Here is a 27,627-nt window from a genome sequence, read left to right as displayed (position 1 = left end):
CAATGCTAACATAGAAACAAAATTGATTTCATGATCTTTCAAAACATGAATATATCACAATTGACACTCTCATCTTGAAATCATACCTGTTGACTAACAGACAATTAAGCCACCTTAATGGTAAAGAAAACATTGTCAGCCATGAAGTATTTAATCCTGTACAGCCACCACATTGTAGTGATGAAGGAAACAAAATATACTGTCAGAGATTTCAGGTCTAAAAAAAGTATACTGTCAGAGAACCAAAGATTTCAGGTCTAAAAAACATATACTGTCAGAGAACCAGAGATTTCAGGTCTAAAAAACATATACTGTCAGAGAACCAGAGATTTCAGGTCTAAACAACATATACTGTCAGAGAACCAGAGATTCCAGGTCTAAAAAACATATACTGTCAGAGAACCAGAGATTTCAGGTCTAAAAAACATATACTGTCAGAGAACCAGAGATTTCAGGTCTAAAAAACATATACTGTCAGAGAACCAGAGATTCCAGGTCTAAAAAACATATACTGTCAGAGAACCAGAGATTTCAGGTCTAAAAAACATATACTGTCAGAGAACCAGAGATTTCAGGTCTAAAAAACATATACTGTCAGAGAACCAGAGATTTCAGGTCTAAAAAACATATACTGTCAGAGAACCAGAGATTTCAGGTCTAAAAAACATATACTGTCAGAGAACCAGAGATTTCAGGTATAAAAACAAGGTATACTACTAGAGGTTTCAGTTCCTATACATAACATTGGTCAGGATTACACAGGGTTAATTTGAACAGTTTCCTGGTCTAGATGTTTTGTTATTTCAAACGTCTGATATTTAAGCTTGTTGACCTTACTAAAACGTAAGACAAGAGACACAAATTTTAAACAAAAAAAATCTGGATGAAATTTATCCTGTATGAATGAAGACCAACTACAAAATGACTAGGTGATGCATATTATAAATACTTCATTACTGGTAGACTAAATAATGCTAGAACATACTCACATTTGTACCCGTAAAATTTTCACCATAAACCTTCACTAAACGTTGCATGTATAATTAAATGAATGATGACATAAATATGGTTTTCCACATGTCTTCCTTTCATAAGCAAAAATGCTTCTTATTTGAATTTTTATCATCTGTAGGATGTGAGTATACGAGCCAAGAAGTACCACAAATGCCACCAGGAGGCACTTTTCAAGATATGGACAATGAGGAGAAATGAATATGCAATATTTGATCACTCCAAAGGGAATGTTTTAAACTTTAATCCATTACATACTGGTGTGTCACCTCGAGTCTGAAGAGTCGCTATCTGATTCTGCCTCCGAGGAAGATGAAATTGCACCCCTATATGAAAATATTCTTGCATCATATGTATTAGAAGGCTGTAATCGATGTCGGTAGGATATTTTTGGAATATCTGTCCTGCCTGATAACATATCTTGATAAAAACTTGGAGGATTAGGCTTTGGCCCTCCGATTACATTGGAAGCCACGGTTGGTCGCCCTGGTAGTTTTCGTGGAGTTGAAAATCCATATGGTTTCGCATTAAGGGAGTTGAGCTCCTTGGTAGCTGTCACTTTTTTAGGTAGAGGAGGCTTACCATCGTTCACTATCACTTTGTTTTCTTTTGCCTCTGCATCAACATATTCCTGTTTGTCACTCTTCCCATTTTCAATAGTCTGTTTGTTACCTTGGTCTGCACCAGGTTTAGGTGACCTTTTACCTTTGCCTGTCAAAGGTCGTAAACGTCTGTCACCATTATTGTTGGTATTTACAGGCGTCTTTGAACCAGTAGGTGTTTTTGAACTAGAACTTGTCCCTGTTGGAGTTTTTGTACCAAATAATTTGTCTGATGTACTCCTACGAATTCTTGCCTGCATTTTCTTTGAGACACCTGAAGTACTGTTTGGAACAGAACCTGATCCACTCTCTAATTTTATACCGGGATTTGAACTTGTGCCACTTGGCGTGCCAGCCTTTTTCCGCATCATAATGACAGGCGCTTTATTGTTGGGTATAACATTAGCCCCATTTTTGTCCATCCTTGAGGATGTTGGGGCAGATGCTGTGCTGTAGTTTCTCGATCCATCATTATTGTTACCATTTATATTGGTTCTTAAATCAACAGGGACACCATTACAACGTGCACCATTGCTATGAATACTGTTTGATATTCCGTTTTTGCCATAATCTGTTGGTTTTCGAGTCCGATTCCATGCCAACTTTTTGTTTTTTCTCCTACGAGGTATATCATCATCTGAAGAAGAATCACTTGATTCATCTGATTCAGACTCTGATGATGAATCAGATTCCACGGCACTTGATCGGAAAAAAGTATTTCTTACAGGAGCTGGTGGCTTTTTTCTTCTATATTCCATCATACGCTTAGCAGTATTTTTCAAAAATTCAGCATCACACTAAAAACATAACAAGATAAATAGGAATTCCTACAGGCAATATAAGAAAATGTTATCTTCAAATAGTGCTATACATACTTTAATATAGAATATTTAATAACAATCACAAAATGGAACTCTTCTTTTCAGAAATTACCTCCCTTCTTCATTTTGTATGTCACCATTTAGACATTTTCCTTAAATCTGATAAGAAAAGTTTACATATGATTATAATAACCAGGACCAAATGAAGTCGAGATTTCAGAAATTTGATCTACTTGGAAATATTTTTTTACGAAATACAAAACCTTAAACTGACAACATTTCTACAAATGATGGACTCACAATTTTGAGGACTCCTTCAGACTTGATGATGAGATCTTCTATGTCAGCTTTCCAACCAACCATCTCTGTGAAGTTCTGCATGCTCTTGATCAGGTCACCTATTTTCATTACAGCATCTCAATATGTTAAAGAGTTCACACTACACAGATTTTATCCTACCTATTAGTATTACAGCATCTCAATATGTTAAAGAGTTCATGCTACACAGAATTCCTCATTGCATTTTGGAAAGTACATTTTAAATGTGATAAAATTCACATTCAACAGTTTCATGTTTCATCAATATGATAAGGATTTGGCTTTCACAACCATTTTATGTTCCCACCAAATTGCAGGGACATATATAACCCTGGTCTGTCTTGCTTGAAAAACCTATAAAAATACTTTAATCATATCTATTCTATTGTAATGTAACATCAAGTTTTATAATGATTATTTTTGGTCGGCATTGGAGTTTGGGCATTATTATTATTTTTTTTTCAGGAGGGTTGGGTGAGGTTGGGTGAGGTGGGGTGTGGGCATTTTCCTAGTCTATTAACAAGGTTTCCTAGCTCATATTACAATAGCACAATACCACCTGTAACATTTCATAAATGTTTACCTTCAGCTACTATGTCCTTGGCACGTTTACTATGTCTAAATGGTCCTACAGCCTCCATGTTGAACAGAACTCTAGGTACTGTCCATCTGACTGTGTCCACAATACCAGCAAATGGCTGGACCTGTCAACATAAACAATATTTTTATTATCTTTATATCTCCATTAGTTAAAATGTAATAAAACACTGGTCAGTGTGAGTTCACAATTACTTCTCTCCCAGGTCAGTAAACATAACTATAAATAGACTGGTCAGTGTGATTTCACAATTACTTATCTCCCTGGTCAGTAGACATAACTATAAATAGACTGGTCAGTGTGAGTTCACAATTACTTCTCTCCCAGGTCAGTAAACATAACTACAAATAGACTGGTCAGTGTGATTTCACAATTACTTATCTCCTAGATCAGTAGACATAACTATAAATAGACTGGTCAGTGTGAGTTCACAATTACTTATCTCTTAGATCAGTAAACATAACTATAAATAGACTGGTCAGTGTGAGTTCACAATTACTTATCTCCCTGGTCAGTAGACATTATTATAAATAGACTGGTCAGTGTAATTTCACAATTACTTATCTCCTAGATCAGTAAACATAACTATAAATAGACTGGTCAGTGTGAGTTCACAATTACTTATCTCCCTGGTCAGTAGACATAACTATAAATAGACTGGTCAGTGTGAGTTCACAATTACTTATCTCCCTGGTCAGTAGACATAACTATAAATAGACTGGCCAGTGTGAGTTCACAATTACTTATCTCCTAGATCAGTAGACGTAACTATAAATAGACTGGTCAGTGTGAGTTCACAATTACTTATATCCCAGGACAGTAAACATAACTATAAATAGACTGGTCAGTGTGAGTTCACAATTACTTATCTCCCTGGTCAGTAGACACAACTATAAATAGACTGGTCAGTGTGATTTCACAATTACTTATCTCCCTGGTCAGTAGACATAACTATAAATAGACTGGTCAGTGTGAGTTCACAATTACTTAATATCCCAGGTCAGTAAACATAACTATAAATAGACTGGTCAGTGTGAGTTCACAATTACTTCTCTCCGAGGTCAGTAAACATAACTATAAACAGACTGGTCAGTGTGAGTTCACAATTACTTATCTCCCAGGTCAGTAGATATAACTATAATAGACTGGTCAGTGTGATTTCACAATTACTTATCTCTAGAGAAGTGACTATGCATAGATCATTTGGTTTGGTTTGACCCTCACTGTCCTCCAGAAAGCTTCTCTGAGAACAACTAAAATGGTCAGTATGGCTAAGGCTGTGTACCATTTCACAAATTTTGACACTATAATGATTAGATTAGTCAGTGGCTTTCAATGCTGTAAGTGAGTGTTTATCCTCACTGACTTTCAGAGCATTTCTTTATAGCAGTCTTGGTGTTCTGATCCTCAATGACAAGAAGTATGTTTATACTGTGACCTTCACTGACCCAAAGCTGGCAATGAGGTTTTGACCCTCACTGCCACTTAGGGCTGTAAGTGTAGTTTGACCCTTATTGACCCTCACAGTTCTAAGTGTAGTTTGACCCTTATTGACCCTCCTTGCCTTAAGTGTAGTTTGACCCTTATTCACCCTCGTCGCTGTAAGTGTAGTTTGACCCTTATTCATCCTCGTCTCTGTAAGTGTTGTTTGACCCTTATTCACCCTCGTTGCTGTAAGTGTAGTTTGACCCTTATTGACCCTCGTTGCCTTAAGTGTAGTTTGACCCTTATTGACCCTCGTCTCTGTTAGTGTAGTTTGACCCTTATTGACCCTTGTCTCTGTAAGTGTAGTTTGACCCTTATTGACCCTCGTCTCTGTAAGTGTAGTTTGACCCTTATTGACCCTCGTTGCCTTAAGTGTAGTTTGACCCTTATTGATCCTCGTTATCTGTAAGTGTAGTTTGACCCTTATTGACCCTCATCTCTGTAAGTATAGTTTGACCCTTATTGACCCTCGTTGCCTTAAGTGTAGTTTGACCCTTATTGACCCTTGTCTCTGTATGTGTAGTTTGACCCTTATTGACCCTCGTCTCTGTAAGTGTAGTTTGACCCTTATTCACCCTCGTTGCTGTAAGTGTAGTTTGACCCTTATTCACCCTCATCACTGTAAGTGTAGTTTGATCCTTATTGACCCTCGTCGCTGTAAGTGTAGTTAGATCCTTATTGACCCTCGTTGCCTTAAGTGTAGTTTGACCTTTATTGACCCTCGTCGCTGTAAGTGTAGTTTGACCCTTATTGACCCTCGTCGCTGTAAGTGTAGTTTGACCCTTATTCACCCTCATTGCTGTAAGTTTAGTTAGATCCTTATTGACCCTCGTCTCTGTAAGTGTAGTTTGATCTTTATCCACCCTCATCGCTGTAAGTGTAGTTTGACCCTTATTGACCCTCGTCACTGTAAGTGTAGTTTGACCCTTATTGACCCTCGTCGCTGTAAGTGTAGTTAGATCCTTATTGACCCTCGTTGCCTTAAGTGTAGTTTGACCTTTATTGACCCTCGTCTCTGTAAGTGTAGTTTGACCCTTATTGACCCTCGTCTCTGTAAGTGTAGTTTGACCCTTATTGACCCTCGTCTCTGTAAGTGTAGTTTGACCCTTATTCACCCTCGTCTCTGTAAGTGTAGTTTGACCCTTATTCACCCTCGTCTCTGTAAGTGTAGTTAGATCCTTATTGACCGCCGTTGCCTTAAGTGTAGTTTGACCTTTATCCACCCTCATCGCTGTAAGTGTAGTTTAACCCTTATTGATCCTCGCCCCTGTAAGTGTAGTTTGACCCTTATTCACCATTGTCGCTGTAAGTGTAGCTTGACCCTTATTGACCCTCATCGCTGTAAGTGTAGTTTGACCCTTATTGACCCTCATTGCTGTAAGTGTAGTTTGACCCCCACTGTTCTCAGTGTAGTTTGACGTTATACTTACCCCTAAAGATGTCCCCATTATAATGACTAGATCAGCTTGTAACATATCCTTCAGATAGAAGTAGAATCGTTTGGGTAAATCCTCACCAAAGAACACAATATCTGGTTTAACGATTCCCTATAAAGAATTATCAAAACATCCTGTCAAATGGCAAATAAACAAAAAATTAGCAGATATGGATGCATAGCAAACAGTGTACCGATAACTTAACTATTATGAAACTTCAAAAAATAAATTCAATTTCATCTCTGCAATAAAATGGATCTTAAATCATAGAGATTTTGATTTTTCTGTCAACAGTTGATGTATACAGTATAATTATGTACAAAAACAAGAAAAAATAGTTTGACAAATTTAATTAAAACTTTCAACATGACAAGTCAGATTGATTTGCCTCCGAGTTCAGACATAGCCATCAATCAGATAACATGCTGATATTGTGAACAAAACACTTCACCACACTAATATAAATTACAGTCTAAATGAGCCAACATAATGCCAATGATGTTAATTAAATGAATAACATTGCATCCTGATGGTAGTTGTTATCAATATTTGATTATCTTAAATCTTCAACTCTAATCAATAGGGGCCCATCGAGGGGGCAATTAACGTAGGATTTTAGGGGTAGTCAGAGATCCGTAAATGTATTCAATCCAAATTTTAACCACTGAAAATGAAGTGAAAAGTTAGGAAAGTTCACTTCTGTCTGTTGGAAGACTTACCGGACAGCCACGCCTCTTACACAAGGGTAGCTTGTCCTGAAACACAGGTTCCTGTAAACACAAAATGATAGAATATTATTAGTTTTTTTTTTACCAGGGAAAACAATACATTTACCATCACATCTAACAAATACAGGCTTCTTTAAAACAATAGTAACAATATAATATACAATAATATACAATAGTATACAATATAACAGGAGAAACCTTTTCCATGGTTAACATGTACTGAAATACCACACCATATGGGAAACAAGCACTACTGATCACAAGCTCCTGAGAAAACTAACACTTGTAATACAATGAAAAGTATACAATTACACATCGGAAACCTTTCCTTCAACAAAGGCTCCTGTAAAACTGTTCTATAGGAAACCTCACCTATAATACAGACTTAACCTATCCTGTAGGAAGCCTCACCTATAATACAGACTCCTGTTAACCTATCATGTAGGAAACCTCACCTATAATACAGGCTCCTGTTAACCTATCATGTAGGAAGCCTCACCTATAATACAGGCTCCCGTGAACCTATCCTGAAGGAAACCTCACCTATAATACAGGCTCCTGTTAACCTATCCTGTAGGAAACCTCACCTATAATAGACTCCTGTTAACCTATCATGTAGGAAACCTCACCTATAATACAGGCTCCTGTTAACCTATCATGTAGGAAACCTCACCTATAATACAGGCTCCTGCTAACCTATCATGTAGAAAACCTCACCTATAATACAGGCTCCTGTTAACCTATCCTGTAGGAAACCTCACCTATAATACAGGCTCCTGTTAAAGTGTACATTTAATGGCAACTTTATTTTACATATAAATATTGTCATGTTAAGCGAAATAAATGTCGAAAACCCTAACAAAATCCGTTACAGCGTTGCCGCGATATCGCTGTTTAAACTTCCCGGTTTGCACCTGTCACACACAAGCGATTAGCCTCAACACCCGGATTTCTGCCTGGATTAGCGTGACGTCATAAGTGTGAAACAATTATCATTTAGAAAACCTCACCTGTACTAGAGGCTCCAGTTAACCTATCATGTTGGAAACCTCACCTGTACTACAGGCTCCAGTTAACCTATCATGTAGGAAACCTCACCTGTACTACAGGCTCCTGTTAACCTATCATGTAGGAAACCTCACCTATAATACAGGCTCCTGTTAACATATCATGTAGGAAACCTCACCTGTACTACAGGCTCCTGATAACCTATCATGTAGGAAACCTCACCTGTACTACAGGCTCCTGTGAACCTATCCTGTAGGAAACCTCACCTGTACTACAGGCTCCTGTGAACCTATCATATAGGAAGCCTTCCTTATAATACAGGCTCCTATTAATCTATCATGTAGGAAACCTCACCTGTACTACAGGCTCCTGTTAACCTATCCTGTAGGAAACCTCACCTATACTACAGACTCCTGTGAACCTATCCTGTAGGAAACCTCACCTGTACTACAGGCTCCTGTGAACCTATCATATAGGAAGCCTTCCTTATAATACAGGTTCCTATTAATCTATCATTCTGATTCTGATTTGGCTGGTATTATAATGCTCTTATTGGTTTGATCTGATATCTTAACAACTTAACCTTTACCTTGACCACTGAACCTTCATGTAGATAACCACAAATTGTGCAGGTAGCAGATGCAAATGTCCCATGGGCCTCCACAAGTTTCTCAGCTGGTAACCCTGCCACTGCAAATATAATTAATTAAATAGATATCTAATTTCAATACAAGGCCATATTAAAATCAACATTCAAACTAAGGCTGCATTAAAAGTGGGCCAATAATGTATTTTCCAGATTACTTCATCAATTCTTTAGTGATGCATTTACAAAAGGGCTAAAGATATATTTACTGTATAACACCCATCAGTTCTTTAATCAAAAAGACTATAGATCTCAGTGACTTAAAATTCATGTCAGAAAAAAAAATGCACAAATACTTCAAATCAGGTAAAATCAGTACAAAATTAGGTCATAGTGATCTTGAATCCTGTTTATATATATATATATATAGTCAACCCTGTCTAAGAGGTCACTCTAGGGAACAGGGGAAAATGGCCTAACACAGATGGCTTTTATATAGAGGTTCAGTTATTATGCATTACCATTAAATGAACGGGAAATGGACTTTACAGACAGGTGATCTTTATAAAGAGGTGCTGTTACTATGAATGGCATTACACAGAGAACAAAAAAAATGACCTTTATAGAAAAGTGACCTTTGTATACAGGTAATCTTAAGACAGGTTTTACTGTATAGCAAAAGTCAGTTTTTATCTCCAACATTTAGCTTCAAATATTTTGGAATATAGATTACAGTAATTTGGATATCGAAGATTCATATTCTAAATAAGTTAAATAGATGACCTTGAAATATTACTGATCAGAAATGGCAGGTAATGTGATTATCAAACCATTTTATCTCCTAGTTTTACAGAGATTTAAATAGAACAACTGACACACTTTACTTGACCCAAATCTAGTTTTACCACCTTTTGTACCAATATGCATCTCTACATAAATCAAATAACTGTTTACACAACAGTAGGTTAACAGAGACAGACCAAACAATAGGTCTAACCTACTCTGAAGTGTATTGTGTCATGTAGAAACATTTAGTAAATGAACTTGTCTGGCAAATCTCCATCAACCTGTAATCTGATCAGGCATCAGACCTTGCTGTCAAAGTTCTACTACAGCTGACATTAATAGGAATATTCTCCCTCAATTTCACACAAAAATACAGTTGTTTTATCAGTAGGTATAAAGAAACATACTTTATTGTAGACTTATAATCAATTCTATAAATATTAGAAAAAACACATAAATGAGAAACAGACTGAATAACTGTTCACCAGATGTTAAATTGTCAACAGTTATGTAATCTTAGATCAGCAATCTACAGCAATCTATACCTAAGTCATTTTCAGCATACTTGCCAACATTCTACTAGGTATATCTCCCAAAATGAAAAATTTGAACTTTATCAAAGTAATGTTTATCTAGATCTCGTATTCATTAACTAATAAATGAAAAAAAAAAATGTATTCAGTCATACAGTCAAACCTGTTAACAGGACAAATATCTATAGTCTGGCTGTTTTGTAGAATTATACTCAGTCAAACCTGTTAACAGGACAAATATCTATAGTCTGGCTGTTTTGTAGAATTATACTCAGTCAAACCTGTTAATAGGACAAATATCTATAGTCTGGCTGTTTTGTAGAATTATACTCAGTCAAACCTGTTAACAGGACAAATATCTATAGTCTGGCTGTTTTGTAGAATTATACTTAGTCAAATCTGTTAACAGGACAAATATCTATAGTCTGGCTGTTTTGTAGAATTATACTCAGTCAAACCTGTTGACAGGACAAATATCTATAGTCTGGCTGTTTTGTAGAATTATACTCAGTCAAACCTGTTAACAGGACAAATATCTATAGTCTGGCTGTTTTGTAGAATTATACTCAGTCAAACCTGTTAACAGGACAAATATCTATAGTCTGGCTGTTTTGTAGAATTATACTCAGTCAAACCTGTTAACAGGACAAATATCTATAGTCTGGCTGTTTTGTAGAATTATACTCAGTCAAACCTGTTAACAGGACAAATATCTATAGTCTGGCTGTTTTGTAGAATTATACTCAGTCAAACCTGTTAACAGGACAAATATCTATAGTCTGGCTGTTTTGTAGAATTATATAAACCCGTTAACAGGACAAATATCTATAGTCTGGCTGTTTTGTAGAATTATAATCAGTCAAATCTGTTAACAGGACAAATATCTATAGTCTGGCTGTTTTGTAGAATTATACTCAGTCAAACCTGTTAACAGGACAAATATCTATAGTCTGGCTGTTTTGTAGAATTATACTTTATCATTATCTTGTAATAAGCTCATCACTGACTTTGAATCAACGGTACTGGTAATGTGTTTGCTCCAAAGGTCTTGTAATAAGCCCACCCACAACACTGAATCAGAAGTTATATGTTAGTTGCCAGAGGTCCTGTAATAAGCCCACCCACGACATTGAATAAGAGGTTATATGTTAGTCGCCAGAGGTCCTTTAATAAGCCCACCTCCTGATATTGAGTCATCGGTAACATGTTCACCTCCTCAACTGATAGCAGGATAAATACATAAATGAATGTTGACAGATTTCTTTCTCCTAACAAGAGGATAGACATAGTAAGATAAAGCTGATATGAAACTCTGGTTCCTGAAAACCCACCTACAATATAGTCCAACATCAACACAAACATTTAAATCCTAATCTGTGTACTGGATAAGTCAACAATAAAACCAAGGAATCAACACATTATGTCTATTATGAAGTCAAGGGGTGGATTAATACAAAGAATCAAATAGCATTTGTTGGTAATTCTATTGAATGAATAGGCCTAATACCAGACATGGGCTTATTACCCAACTGATATGTTAACCTATTCTTTGTCTATTGTCAATGTTCTTACCTTTCATTGGATTTATTTTCCACTATTTTTAAGGAAAGAATCAAATTGCCAAAAATAGATACCATAAAAACGGTTTTCTTTAGCTTTAAGCTATTGAGAATTATTTTTTTACAGTATTCAGGGTAAAGCTGGCTTGAGATGTACTATATTTTTCCTCCTATAAACCGAAAACCAAGTATAAGTCACAGGGCTAGTTTTTAGCGATTTTCACGGTGTCATACATGTATAAGCCTGGTTGGAGGCTTCTGTCATGAACGCAGGTACATCTATTTGTTATTGTGAATGGTGAGTGAATTTGTCACATGTGCATGTGTGTGTACGGGTGAGGGAGGACGGGTAGCGCTGGACGGGACAGGTGAGACGAGTGGCCATTGTTTGGAGCAGTTGTTTGACCATGTTGTGATTATTTTCCAGTACATAATTCGTGTGTGATGAAGCCCGGATATCTGACTGAGGTAAGTATTCTTTTTGTCTTTCATAATTTGTTGTTTTAGTTGGCTATTTCGTGCCATATTTTATTTGTCCCTATTGCCGGTAATCCAATCTATCCAGTTTATCTATGGAAGCCCTGAGTTGTAGTTGTATTTACCTGTGCTAGGGTTGAGTGCATGTAGGTGTAAAAAGTACGGAGCCACTCATTAGCATATATGGTTGCAGTAATACCTTCATTTTGGCATTATTATTTAAAGAAAACGGTCATGCATCCTAGAATTGAATATGTTTGTAGGGGTATATGTACAATTAGGTTTATTAATTATAAAGGGAAGTAGAATTGATGGTAAATTATAAAGTTAATTAAGGAATGACTTAGTTGGATTAAAGTATGGATGTGTATGATTGTTTATGATATTTTGTTCATGTTTATTATAGCTTCACACGACGGGCAGACAACTGCGTTATGCTACCCAGAGCCTGCAAAGAATGTGACAGACTGGTATGCAACGGGACCGGCTAGTATTGCAACAGCAACCACGCGGGACACGGACAGATACCAGGACGTAGAGACAAGACTTCAGGTGGGCTATTCATTCAGTGCTGGTGTTGGGGATCATGTTCTTAGATAGATTGCTGATATGCATATGACATGCTGAAATTGTGTTAGCCATGGGCTACATTTTGTATACACATCGTGCACCGTCTCGTGCTTGTGGACGAAGAGTCGGGACCGGTCAAAATAACTTGTTCCTTGAGTTTGAACGGATTTCCTCGGAGAAAGGTGACAAGACTCCCAGTGTTTGAAGAGACTGTAGTGTAACATTTAGATAGTAGGTGTGGAAGATAGAGTGGGTGAATGCGAGTGTGTTATTGTCTATATTTAGTGTACTTACTGTAAATAAACTTGTATATATCTGTATTGCAGTATCTCTTGTATTTTTTTTTCCCGTGAGTGCTGAACTGAGGCTCGTCCCGCATTACAGCTTCAACTATCGATTCTATGGTGCAATAGTCTACTAGAAACATCTACTACCCTTTCTTGCGTATACTGTTTTGAAGAAACTATGTAAGTCAAGAATATATTACAGGTATCATTAACTAAATCTAAGGGAATGTTATTCAAATGCAATCTTCAAATTATTTCGCATATGATTACAATTGGTTCTATGTAGATTGTTTCAGTTACAAACACGTAGTACCCGTAAAAACCAGTTTATGATGTCTTGTACTGGTACTACATATTTTTCCCCATTCTGCCGGTGTTTGGTTTCGTCCACATGTAAGCTGCACTGGCATATAAGCTGCCTGCCCGACTCACCAGTGAAAAAGTTGTGGCTTATAGACCAGAAAATATGGTATTTATCCATGGCCTTGTTTGAGTTCTTTTTCATTTTTTCTTTTATTTTTGAGAAACAGTTGTCATTATATGAAACCAACTTAATCCCAAATGTTTAATGTGGTGTTGTTGAAATCTTTGAACAATCAGCTTTTTTAATCTTAACCTTAATCTACATTCAGTTTATTTCCACAGATATCACTTTTGAAATTCAAACTTAATGTTCCATAAAAATATTTGATTTATTTCTTATAAGCACGACAAGTACACCAAGGCTACCATAAAACTATAATACATTAATATGACAAATTCATTGATTCAATACAAAAGACCATTCAAAATATGATTTATCAGAATCTTGTTAAAGTTATAAATGTAGTTCTGTCATAAGTGTATAAATCAATTTTTTTAAAAGCAAGATGAATGTTGATGTGCTGCAATACTTTTACGGCCATTTAGATAAGGACAATAGTGTCCATTGACAGAACCATTATAGCATGAAGGCGATAATTCAAGGCCCCAACAATGGATCTATAGAAATTGTAGGGTACACCTGTTGACAGTATTGACCTGAACAGTGGAAAATCACACCAGAATTAAGGAATACATAATTTTATATATATACACCTTGGTTGGCATACTACGTACACCTGGAAGTGAGAACCTATAGTCTGTTCTAGATAAGTCTTAGTGGCATATTTCTGTCAATACACAATCAAAGACTTATCAAATATCCATTCATGCCCATTAAATGTTATATAAAGTAGTTTTACCGAAAGCATGAAGCAGGAAAGATTTATTTTTCCCAGATTAAATAACTGTGTTTTTCTGTATTTTTTTTCAATGTATCTTTCATTTGTGGTATACCTGGGTATACTAAAAAAATAACAATCTTAGCAGTATTTCAGTTGCAATATTCATTATATGAAATATGTAATCAGAAAAAGAGACCAGTTTACAATTGGTATCTGTGACTACATTTTTGTACATACAATTTACTTAAAATCTGTCAAACTTGCAACAATCACCACACATTTCACATTGTTTTACCAATAAGATATGTAGGATGGCAAATTTTAAGATATCTCTGAAATTTGGAATTTTAAATTTTAATTTCTTCACAAAAACCAACCTCTGTTTTATCACTTGACCTAGAGGTCAGTCACACAGATATTTTGTGAGTCTGTGATCTGACACTGACATTTTATGATCCTATGGTTTTCTATAATCAAATACAAACAGCATGGAATATTAGAGAGAATGAACTGTCCTCTTGGTCTACACCCAACACAGCTGGAGAATGTCACAGAAATATCCTCATACAGAAACAGATATAATATCCTTCCTTCCCTTTTCATATCATCATGGTATGATCCATGTATTCAGAATGAATTAGTCTACTTCTCACTGGTGCTAAGACAGGAATACAATGATTATAATAATGAAATTGGAAAAATTCATGATTTTTTCATAATACTGGGTGGACAGTAAACATTTAGGTGACTGACCCTGCTGGTTAAGTACGAGGGTGGACAAACATCGTAGTCTGATATATTTTCACAGATTGTACCTTTGGAGACGACTGTAATAGGTGTGATGTCGTGTACAGATGTGATATTTCAATTTACAGGTGTGCCTCTTTTTTTCATGACTGCATCATATTAAATTAACATATATAATAAATCGTCCTCATCTTTTAAAACTGCAATAAATTTGCTAAGTACATAAAGCCAGTATCAACAATTTTGGTCACAGACTATTACTTGATAAAGTTTGGTTTTTGTTCTATTTTCACAGCTTTCATAAGATATCCTTGTTTTTCGAGACCAGTTTGTAACAGGACTTTACAGGTTGATGGCCCGAATTACCTTTTATGTGTTGATGGGCCGTTAAGAATGCAATAATAATAATAATATTGTTATTGTAGCAGGATTGTCAGTATTGGTGTACAATACAGACAATACAGACACATACAGCTGTGAAATATCTACTGTAAAATAATTCATTTTCAAGCTGTATATAATCATTGATTTCATAGGTACTCTTAATTAATATATTCATATGTATACAAACTATTTAAAGAAATATAAGTAGATACAGTATGCATGAAGTTTTTTCCTGGAAAACCACAAAAATTGAGTCTAACAATTTTACAGTATGTGTCAGTGGTGCTTTTGACCTCAGTAGCTTCATTCATATCTAAATAATGATTGTGTACATGTTATAATGTTTTTCCCTATCACATCTATATAAGCCAATCAATTCTTTGTCCACAGACAGAAAAAAATGGTAAATATCCATCATTTGATTTTCAAATGATATTGTAGTTGCTACAAAACACATCACATGATCCAGAATGGATTTCATCAACATCTGTTTCAGCTACAAACATTGTATTATCATATTTTACCACATATAAACCCACTACTTAGTGAACAAGTCTTTCAAACAAAATTTAAATGTCTTTTGCAATGATCATGACTAAAGTACATTCATGTTTGTATTTATAATCCCTAAACATTAACATTAAGATCAACTATTGATTAAATCAGGTATATAACTGGTATGTATACAGTGTAGTTTAAACATCAGTGTTACTGTGTGACACAATGCAATTAAAATTTAAAGACTCTGATTAGCATAATCAATTAATTTATCACCATAAGCTCTGTCACATTCATTACACAATTTTTATCTTATCGTCTATTTATAAACAAGTACTAAAGTCTGTGTGACAAGGACACCAGGTTCTATAACAGTATTTCCTAGTTACCTTAGAGTCTATGTATACACTGTTTTGACTGCCGTTAATGGAAGCTTTCATAAATCTCTTGTTGGTGTTGTTAATACTTACATAATTATAGTATCTTTGAAGTTTTAATAAAGAAGCCCATAAAGACCAAACTATTAGTCAATGACAAAAGTCAAGGTTATAAAATAATTCTATACTAAGGTATCAACTATATTAAGACTACAGGAAAACTGACTAGCAGTGGCACTGTTGAATAAAAGTGTCCAGGCTAGCCAGGTTTATATGGACACAAACAAATAAAGTGTCCAGACTTACATGATTTATGGGTGAAAATAAAGAAAGTGTCCAGACTTACATGGTTTATGGGTAAAAACAAAGAAAGTGTCCAGACTTACATGGTTTATGGGTGAAAATAAAGAAAGTGTCCAGACTTACATGGTTTATGGGTGAAAATAAAGAAAGTGTCCAGACTTACATGGTTTATGGGTGAAAACAAAGAAAGTATCCAGACTTACATGGTTTATGGGTGAAAATAAAGAAAGTGTCCAGACTTACATGGTTTACGGGTGAAAATAAAGAAAGTGTCCAGACTTACATGGTTTATGGGTGAAAATAAAGAAAGTGTCCAGACTTACATGGTTTATGGGTAAAAACAATCAAAAGTGTTCAGATTAACCAGGTCTGTGGGTACAACCAATGAAAGTGTTTAGAATGAGAAGGTCCTACTTCAAGCTTATACCAAACTAAAGTGCGTGGATTAATAAAGTTTCAACTTACAATAAACACACACACAAAATCATCGAAAATAATGAGATTCCATTGAACACAAGATGAGTATCATGATGAATGCTCCCCGAAAACGACTTTCTTGGACACAAAATTTTAACACAGGGTCATAATTCTGTAATTAAGGGGTTGCAGGTCCTGAATTTCGTATACTGCACATCCTCTTAATGTAACCAATTTATACAAGTTTCAGTACTCTTAGGCAAGCGGAACTATGCTCTAGCCACAAAATTTTAACAAATCTTTAATTTAGGGATTGATGGCTCTAACATTGGCACATTGTTCACTGTCTTTGTATGATCTAAGTATAAATTAAGTTTCATGACCTTTATTTAACTGTTGGGAAAAGTTATGCTCCAGACATGAAATTTTCAACAAAGAGCAATAAATCTGTAATGAAAGGGTTGCAGGTCTAACACTGGTATACTGCACATTGTCTTCGTATGATCAAAGTATACACCAAGTTTCATTATCCTAGCTTGAATGCAAACAAAGTTATGCCCTGGAAAAGATATTTCTAACAAATGGCAATAACTCTGCAACTAAGGGGTCAAGGGCTCTTGATTTAGTAAATAACACATTGTTCTAGAATGATCAATATATTCACTAAGCTTCATTGTCCTAGTTTAAATGCAAGCACTTTAAATCTGTGCTCTTGACACCAAATTTTAACAAAGGGCAATAACTCTGTAATTGAGGAGGTTAATAATTTATATTGACTTAGTATGAACAAGATTTACACAAAGTGTTATGATCCTTGCTTAACTGTGGGCACAATTATGCTCTAGACATGAAAGTACGGACAGAAAGATTGCTGGACGAATAGACAGAAAAGACAGCAACTATATGTTCCTGCCCTCCCCAAAATTTTCAGGTATCTAGACCAACAAGTAACTATACACAAAGATCCAAGTATCCAGTCACACAAATGAATGTCCACAAAAATTCTAGTGTTCATACCAACAATGTCCAACTGGTCACAAAAACCAAAATTGCTTGACCAACAAGGTTCAAATGTAACCAAAAACCTAAGTATCCAGACCAACTTCTGTACACAAAAACCCAAGTGTCCACGCCAACTTCTGTACACAAAAACCAAGTGTCCAGACCAACTTCTGTACACAAAAACCCAAGTGTCCAGACCAACTTCTGTACACAAAAACCCAAGTGTCCAGACCAACTTCTGTACACAAAAACCAAGTGTCCACGCCAACTTCTGTACACAAAAACCCAAGTGTCCAGACCAACTTCTGTACACAAAAACCCAAGTGTCCAGACCAACTTCTGTACACAAAAACCCAAGTGTCCAGACCAACTTCTGTACACAAAAACCCAAGTGTCCAGACCAACAAGGTCCATTTGTACACAAAATCAACAGTGCCAAGACTAAATTGTGTATGATGTGACTAGTTTTTGATAACCTGGAAACATAAAAGAGGTAAAGATTATGTTATGAAGACAACTTACATCGTTCAAGTCCATCAATATTCTGGGTGTACATCCTGAGTAACATTCCCTTGTCATGTAACAGCTTAACAAAGTAATGGATGTAGTTTGGACGGTACTTTCCAGAGGGATACAGTTCCTTGGCCAAAGTGAAAAATGGTTTAGGGTTGTGATGGAAATAATCAATATCAAAGATAGCCTCTGGGTAGGGTATCCTGTACTGTTTTAGGTTGTCATACAGTCCTGTTCCTGGGGTCCTATAAATTAAAATACACAAGTTTAAAGACCATCCAGAGACAACAGTATTTTGTAAAAAAAGTTTCTTCTAAGAAAAGGGATTTACAACTTTATAAGCAATGCTTCTTGATTCAGATTATTAGATTTTCTTTTGGGCATTTCAATAAATTTCAGAAAATATCACTCCATATTTCAGATTATCCAGCCAGAAAATCGATTCTGAGATAAAGGGCCTTGAACTATCAACTTCAAGTCTGAGTTGCCATTTGGTGAACATATACCACCAGCGTGTGTACAATTAAAGTCTGGGATGTCACTTTTTGGACTGATCCCAGCAGCTACATTATTTACCTAAAGTCTTGAATGCCATTTTCTGTACTAATGACAGCTCCTGTAGAACTTACTGAAAATCTGGTATGCCACATGTTAAACTGATCTCAGCATCAGTATTATTGACCTACAGTCTGGGATGCCACATGTTAAACTGATCTCAGCCTCTATAGTATTTACCTACAGTCTGGGATGCCACATGTTAAACTGATCTCAGCCTCTATAGTATTTACCTACAGTCTGGGATGCCACATGTTAAACTGATCTCAGCCTCTATAGTATTTACCTACAGTCTGGGATGCCACATGTTAAACTGATCTCAGCCTCTGTATTATTGACCTACAGTCTGGGATGCCACATGTTAAACTGATCTCAGCCTCTGTAGTATTGACCTACAGTCTGGGATGCCACATGTTAAACTGATCTCAGCCTCTGTAGTATTTACCTACAGTCTGGGATGCCACATGTTAAACTGATCTCAGCCTCTGTAGTATTTGACTACAGTCTGGGATGCCACATGTTAAACTGATCTCAGCATCTGTATTATTGACCTACAGTCTGGGATGCCACATGTTAAACTGATCTCAGCCTCTGATCTCAGCCTAGTATTTACCTACAGTCTGGGATGCCACATGTTAAACTGATCACAGCCTCTATAGTATTTACCTACAGTCTGGGATGCCACATGTTAAACTGATCCCAGCCTCTGTAGTATTTACCTACAGTCTGGGATGCCACATGTTAAACTGATCTCAGCCTCTATAGTATTTACCTACAGTCTGGGATGCCACATGTTAAACTGATCTCAGCCTCTGTAGTATTTACCTACAGTCTGGGATGCCACATGTTAAACTGATCTCAGCCTCTGTAGTATTTACCTACAGTCTGGGATGCCACATGTAAAACTGATCTCAGCCTCTATAGTATTTACCTACAGTCTGGGATGCCACATGTTAAACTGATCCCAGCCTCTGTAGTATTTACCTACAGTCTGGGATGCCACATGTTAAACTGACCTCAGCCTCTGTAGTATTTACCTACAGTCTGGGATGCCACATGTTAAACTGATCACAGCATCAGTATTATTTACCTACAGTATGGGATGCCACTTGTTAAACTGATCTCAGCCTCTGTAGTATTGACCTACAGTCTGGGATGCCACATGTTAAACTGATCTCAGCCTCTGTAGTATTTACCTACAGTCTGGGATGCCACATGTTAAACTGATCTCAGCCTCTGTAGTATTTACCTACAGTCTGGGATGCCACATGTTAAACTGATCTCAGCCTCTGTAGTATTTACCTACAGTCTGGGATGCCACATGTTAAACTGATCCCAGCCTCTGTAGTATTTACCTACAGTCTGGGATGCCACATGTTAAAGTGATCTCAGCCTCTGTATTATTGACCTACAGTCTGGGATGCCACATGTTAAACTGATCTCAGCATCTGTAGTATTTACCTACAGTCTGGGATGCCACATGTTAAACTGATCTCAGCCTCTGTAGTATTTACCTACAGTCTGGGATGCCACATGTTAAACTGATCTCAGCCTCTGTAGTATTTACCTACAGTCTGGGATGCCACATGTTAAACTGATCTCAGCCTCTGTAGTATTTACCTACAGTCTGGGATGCCACATGTTAAACTGATCTCAGCCTCTGTAGTATTGACCTACAGTCTGGGATGCCACATGTTAAACGGATCTCAGCCTCTATAGTATTTCCCTACAGTCTGGGATGCCACATGTTAAACTGATCTCAGCCTCTGTAGTATTGACCTACAGTCTGGGATGCCACATGTTAAACTGATCTCAGCCTCTGTAGTATTGACCTACAGTCTGGGATGCCACATGTTAAACTGATCTCAGCCTCTGTAGTATTTACCTACAGTCTGGGATGCCACATGTTAAACTGATCTCACCTACAGTCTGGGATGCCACATGTTAAACTGATCTCAGCCTCTATAGTATTTACCTACAGTCTGGGATGCCACATGTTAAACTGATCTCAGCCTCTATAGTATTTACCTACAGTCTGGGATGCCACATGTTAAACTGATCTCAGCATCTGTAGTATTTACCTACAGTCTGGGATGCCACATGTTAAACTGATCCTAGCCTCTGTAGTATTTACCTACAGTCTGGGATGCCACATGTTAAACTGATCTCAGCCTCTGTAGTATTTACCTACAGTCTGGGATGCCACATGTTAAACTGATCTCAGCCTCTGTAGTATTTACCTACAGTCTGGGATGCCACATGTTAAACTGATCTCAGCCTCTGTAGTATTTACCTACAGTCTGGGATGCCACATGTTAAACTGATCTCAGCCTCTGTAGTATTTACCTACAGTCTGGGATGCCACATGTTAAACTGATCTCAGCCTACAGTCTGGGATGCCACATGTTAAACTGATCTCAGCCTCTGTAGTATTTACCTACAGTCTGGGATGCCACATGTTAAACTGATCACAGCCTCTATAGTATTTACCTACAGTCTGGGATGCCACATGTTAAACTGATCACAGCCTCTGTAGTATTTACCTGAAGTCTGGGATGCCACTTGGTGTACTGATACCAGCCCCTGCCACAACCACCACATTCTTACAGGCATCATTTTTCAGAAGATTGGCCACATCATTCAGCGCCTTGATTTGAATGTTCCCTGCTCCCCCAACTGTACTCATGAAGGACCGACTGTAATAAAATTGTACACAGTATTTGCGAATTGAAATCATACTCAGTGTATTTTTATTCTTAAAAATTTGAAACTTTTTTATTTTGCTTAGGCTGTAAACCATGCTCTATAAATTAAAATAAGAGCAGAACTATCTGTAAAACTTTACTGATGATGATATCACCAACAACAACATACTTTACCTTATAAATACATTCAAACTTAGTCTGCTCATATTGTCATAAAATAATTAAGTAAAACTATATAGACTTCTATTGCTATCCATGTGCTTGAAGTTTACTATTATGTGAACTTTCCATTGCTGACCCTGTTATCTCACTTACCCATTTTTCTGTGGACTTTTGTTATTGACTTTATCCTTGATAGAGAGACCCTTCATCCTGGCTGTGATGTTGGTATCAGACTGAGTCTTGTACACAGGACTGGAGTTGGTCTGGAACGCCCGGATCTGGGTCCTGTGGCCAGCTGTGGCTGTGCTAGCCGAGGGTGGGCGCTCCAAGGAGGATGGAACTTTCACTGAAATAAAAGCATGCATTCTGAAAGGGACTGCTGAACTGTGGCTAAAGATGGAGACAAATTGAACAACAAAATTACTTTACTTATCTTTACTTTTCTCTTTAATGGAAGGAAAGCTAAATAATTTGAATTCAAACAGATTTTCACAGTGTAGAGTAAGAACTGTGATTGAGACAATTTTTGTAAAACTAGAACATTAAGGAGCAAAGTCAACAATATTGATTAATCTTAAATTCTTAGTAGTGATCTAATCAAAATCTCAAACAATGTGTAGTGGGTCAGAATTTCTGAAATTTCCTGTGTAACCCATGTATTTTTTCCTGGTACCTGTGACACGGTGTGCATTTCAGCCCCGCTCAATCTTAGACACAGTAAACAAATATGAAACCATGGCAATCAGATACTGACATCCCATTCTTTTAATCACTATCACAAAAATATAAATCACACTATATCTTTAAAAACCTGTAGATATAGTCACATGTACAAATATTTATGTTGATGTTTTAAAGAGCTCAGGGCTGAAATGAATATAGCTCTGTAAGCCGGTGTTACAAGTCAGGGATTTTTTGTAAGAGTTTTTGGGAGTCAATAATGGGACCCATTCCTATTTACAATTACTTCATACTTATACTTAACTCCAAATACTTTCAAATTACTCCTGAAAATTTCCTTCCCAGTTCACCAATTTTTCTCCCAAAATGAGACAAAAAGGCACCAACTTCACACCAGTGAAAAACCCCTACCAGTACTAACAGGTTGAACATCTCAATTTACGTTCTTTTGATATGATAGTATTGTCATATATGTAAACAATATTGCTATTATTGTACAGTCTGATGTTGAAAAAAAAATTAATAATGCAAATGTATTGAAGTGAAGACTTTATAGCCTTAAACTGACAATGAGGCTAGCTGAAAAACGACAACAATCAAAGAATCAGGAAAAAGATTTGATGTCATTGGCAACTGGCAAAACCATATTTGAAATATTATATCAAGGTCTAAGTGAAAATAATTAATAATTGTTTCAAAGATTCTAATTTTTCAAAAGTTTTTACACAAAATATATTTACAGATATAATCCAAAATAGCAATGCTTTATGTAAACCATCATCACAATAAAAACACTGCAAAGATGTACACTTATTCGACATACAACTGTACACAAAACGGCACCTGACTTCTTTAATTGTTTAAGCAAAGAAATAAGCAATCAAATAAATTCTTGTATGATTATATAATATATTAGATCTGAAATGAAACTAACCACTTATACATAGCAACCATTAGCAAACTTGCTTTACCAAAGGTAACATCAGTATGTACAGATAAACAGTCATGACAACCAATTGACAAAGTCCACCAAAAAAGAAATTCTTAAACAAGAGAATTCCCTGTAATCCTACATAATTCTTCTCTACCATGAAGCTAAGTATATCACGTACCTTGTCATGTTGAGGGTAGGAACGTCACACACAACATAACCTGAACCTCATACATCTGGGTATATTTAAGCTGCCTTGAACTGAACCATCACAATAAGCACATCAAATTTTCATATGGTATGTATGGTTAAATAAAGCTACAGAGAGTATAGCAGTGTTATATTCCTGGGTTATGAATAGGGTCTACTGCTATCTGAAGAAGGGGTACACGGTATACCTACATGTTTAAAGCATGCAATGTTTACCAAGTAACCATTCCAATCTACAGTTGTTTACCTGGTGTCTCCCGTTCTTTATGTACCGAGTCAAATAGAAAATTACTACAGCAAACAAATAACAGATTGCTTTCACATCTCATAAGGAAATTCAATTTCTGAAAAATCATTTGATGTCAGTTTAAATAGAATTATCAAATATTTAAAGTCAGCATGACTGTTTTTCTGTCACATTCATGGTAAAATCTTATCATTAATTTACAACAGTTCTTGTAGTCTGTATGTATACCATACCCTGAATATGTATCCACAAGCACAATTAGGGCAAATTTCATTTCCTGACATATCGCTTGGAGGGATATCCTACCTATATCAAAATTTCATTGAAATGTGTGCATTCATTCCTGGTACACCTGAACAAGATCCTACACACAAAGTGATACTTACCTTAGAGCAAGTTAAATATCAATATTAACACATCCGATTAAAAACTTGGAACATTTACAGTATGTTGTTTTTGTTCTTAATTATCCATAAGTAACACCATTTCTGTCCTTTAAAGCATTCTATATATCTAAATTAAAAATAAACATGAAACCATTTCACACTAAATATCAAAAACAATTCTCCATTTGAATCAAGAATCCAATACCTCTAACACTAGTTGGTGATATAAACACCCAATACATGTATAAATATTCAGCATCGAAAAATTCTGCTTTGTCTGAGAAACAGTATTATTTCTAGCACCTCAACTTTATGGAAACAGAAAATGCTGTGAAAAAATTGTCCTTTACAATGAAGACTTGCTTGGCAATGCTGATGCTGGAGATCATTAGCTCCATATTGTATTGTAAATGTCGCCCCAGTTGCAAAGCTCCATGTGTAAATGTTGCCTCTTTTACAATGCTCTATGTATATGACACTGAACTCAGAGAAAAGTTGACCACTATGATAATGAATTGTTCCATGCCGATTGGTCATGCTTTATCTAGTCATAAAATCTTTTATTTTATTAGACCATTGGTTGCTTAGAGTAATGAATTTGCCTAGTACAGATATTATTGCATTAGGCCTGAACTTGATATTCCTAGATGCCAAGACCTATATAGGTACACATTACGAAATCTGTGCAAATACTGGTTAACCTTACGAAAAGTATACATCATAGGAAAGAAACGAAAGAATGGCGATACTTTTTCGTAGATATCACCTATCACCATATCCAATAATGCTGAGAATGGTATATAAAAGTGTCCTTACCTGCTTTTGCCTTTTACATAATAGATGAGCACTGAAGGTAAGAGTGAAACAATAAAGTTTTCCTTACGGGTGCATTTTGTACTGTCCTGGTATAATTAGGGTCACTCGGTACACTACCACTGTAAACTACAGAAACACCCCACACCTTTAGAAAGCTCCCGGTTTGTGGCAGATATAGATAATGTGTATTGGGTGTAATGCTATACATGTTTGTGCGGATTATTATCACCAATACAGGTGAAAATGTCAACAACAGTACTGGTATCACCTGACAGCTAGAACGTTAGCTCTATAGTTCATGAATATTACATATAATCAATACGTTTTGAAAGAGACATTTACATCTGACAGACACCTTGAGGACAGATTTTATAACGTCAGGGCTTTCCTATATTTTACATTTGGAATCATTTTAATATTATCACATTCTGGTTTTTTTTCGGATAATGTGGGACCCATTCCCAATTGAAATAATTTGTATTTAAGCCTAATTCCTCTTTTTACTCTTGAAAATTTCATTCCCAATTCACTTATTTTCTTCCAAAGATGAGGCTAAAATACCCAATCTCAAACCAGTGAACAAAGACCTGTATAATCAGGCTTTGGAAATTCTGACACAGATTTATGCTTCTATGCAATCAACAAAATGGAAAGCAACAACACTTGTCAGCCATCAATTTTTCATTGATCATACATGAATAATGTGGATCGAGATATTTTTTATAGTGAAACTTCCAAATTACAGTTTTTGCCTTCTTCTGGTACTTCCAAATTATAGCTTTAGTTTTCTTCTGGTATTTGTGTAATAATCACTTTTTCCCTATAGATATATATGCTTTATGTGGAAATTTTGTGTTCCCTTGAGGCAATACTACAATTGGTAATTCTTAACATTGAAATCATATTTGTAAGGCCTTTTAATTACGATATGTATAAATAGACATGCAAGAACACTCGTAAATGAACATGTAACATCATCCAGATAGCCTTTTGCAAAGTATGGAGTACTGACTGACAAATCACAATTTCCTAAAACAGAAGCTGGCATCCCAATGTTCCAGAATACTGCTCACATTGGAGCTCAGTGGAATGTTTATCAACTGGCAGTTATAATCCAATTTTTCCTTGTTGATATACAATGAGGGACATATAGCAAACAGATGATTAATTTTATCCCACATGCACAGAACTTCGTACACCAATACACTAATATGTAGTTCATTTTATGGGATACGGTATGCAAATCCTTTATTATCTGAAACATTGTAGAGGTTGGGTAGAACATATCAATCAATAGAATATTTCAGGGTCAGTAATATATATGTTATTGCATCTGATACCAAGAATCAAAACCTCTCCATTTAGACAGGTTAAGGGGTTGTGTCCTCTGTAAGAAATTATCCAATCAATGATGCTCTTGGATTGTCAATGGACTCATGATCACCAGTACAAATAGTCAGAGAGTGCATACAGGCATACATGATATGCATCTGTAGATACACGATACACATATGCTAGTTAGAAACAGAAAAAGAACATAATTTTTTACAGCACCTTTTTTGTAAACAATATTTCTAATAATTTGATCCCACTGTATTCAGAGATCTAGAGACTAATCATTCATTGGAGTAGTGTCAATACATTTGTACATTCAACACCCTGTCATTATACAGCTGACTTTTTCCCTACTATTTTTGTAAAGTCATTCAATTTCATTTCTTCTTCAAAGTTCACAAAATCCTAAATTATGTAGTTCAGCCATGTATGAATTGAAATGATTTTCAATTCACATTGCACAGAGATAGACACCATATATATGTTAAATAGAAAGAGGCATTGAAAATGGAGGATCAAATTACACTAATAAACTCACATAGATATTACATAACTCATATTTAATTTCAAACATAAGAAAAGGAGTTTCATTACATATATAATTAAATACCTGCTCAGTGAATTTCTTACACATGGATACCTTTATAGTTAAAGAGATTATTAGATACACTACACGGAGATATATACGATCTAACAGGCTTTTAGGATGCTAAAGAAAGACTTAAGTTACCAAATGAAATACTTTGTTTGCCCCAGGATGAAATTTATTTTTAGATTTATGAAAATGAACAGCCAGGTGGTAGTGTGGAGTACAGTTCTAGTTGTCACCATTTATCTCATCATGACTGGAATTCATTATAAGTTGCTCTCTAAATAACTTAACTTGTATTTCATCGAGCTTCAGCTTTTCATTTTCACGTCATCATTAAACTGATTCATTTGTCGGGGCGGATTTAATCCAAGAAGACCAGTACGCTTTACGTACTAAACAGAGTTCAACGTTACAGAGTTTGGATACATTTGGTTATTGTTTTATACATACATATATTAATACTGGTTAGCATATGACACCCGCTTGGTATGTTACATTAAAATTGTTCACATTAATTAATACAGATTTATTTCATAAATCAGCTGGCGGTGGCAAGGGGGTCAAAGGTAAACATTTTTCCAATTTAATTTTCGAATAGACGTACCTTTTCCGACAGCTGCCATCATAAAGCGTCTCAACATCTTGCGGTGATACTAAATGATGCCATTTCTGTCGTTTCTAGCTCGTATCCTAGTTGAACTACTACTAGGATAAGATAAACTTAAGTTCCGTTACGTTCAATATTGTCATACTTCA

At 36.0% G+C, this 27,627-nt stretch overlaps 1 protein-coding gene across 1 annotated transcript; it reads right to left on the bottom strand.

Moving 5' to 3' along the window:
- Positions 1–68: 68 nt before the first annotated feature.
- On the bottom strand, positions 69–27,627 carry LOC132558175 (uncharacterized). The gene is made up of 10 exons (XM_060222741.1): positions 27,476–27,627; positions 21,827–22,019; positions 21,350–21,502; positions 18,261–18,496; positions 8,597–8,697; positions 6,991–7,041; positions 6,266–6,382; positions 3,336–3,456; positions 2,735–2,832; positions 69–2,410 (listed from the first exon to the last, which is right to left on the bottom strand). Exons 1-10 carry the CDS (start codon positions 27,510–27,512, stop codon positions 1,277–1,279), a joined length of 2,241 nt encoding a protein of 746 aa, XP_060078724.1. The 5' UTR covers positions 27,513–27,627; the 3' UTR covers positions 69–1,276.

Source organism: Ylistrum balloti, unplaced genomic scaffold (assembly GCF_031769215.1).
Source record: "Ylistrum balloti isolate Yb309-2 unplaced genomic scaffold, AGI_CSIRO_Ybal_v1 Utg369568, whole genome shotgun sequence".
Classification (NCBI taxonomy): domain Eukaryota; kingdom Metazoa; phylum Mollusca; class Bivalvia; order Pectinida; family Pectinidae; genus Ylistrum; species Ylistrum balloti.
The sequence above is the reverse complement of the archived record's forward strand: the minus strand, read 5'-3'. Positions and strand labels throughout refer to the sequence as shown.

Bases quoted from the DNA above. Each gene is read 5' to 3' on its own strand.
- LOC132558175 (XM_060222741.1), bottom strand. From the start codon at position 27,512: ATGTTGAGACGCTTTATGATGGCAGCTGTCGGAAAAG. The intron at 18,497-21,349 runs GTAAATACTACA...TTTAATTTATAG, and splicing joins AGTGGCATCCCAGACTTCAG to GACCCCAGGAACAGGACTGT. The intron at 6,383-6,990 runs GTAAGTCTTCCA...AATTCTTTATAG, and splicing joins GTAAGAGGCGTGGCTGTCCG to GGAATCGTTAAACCAGATAT.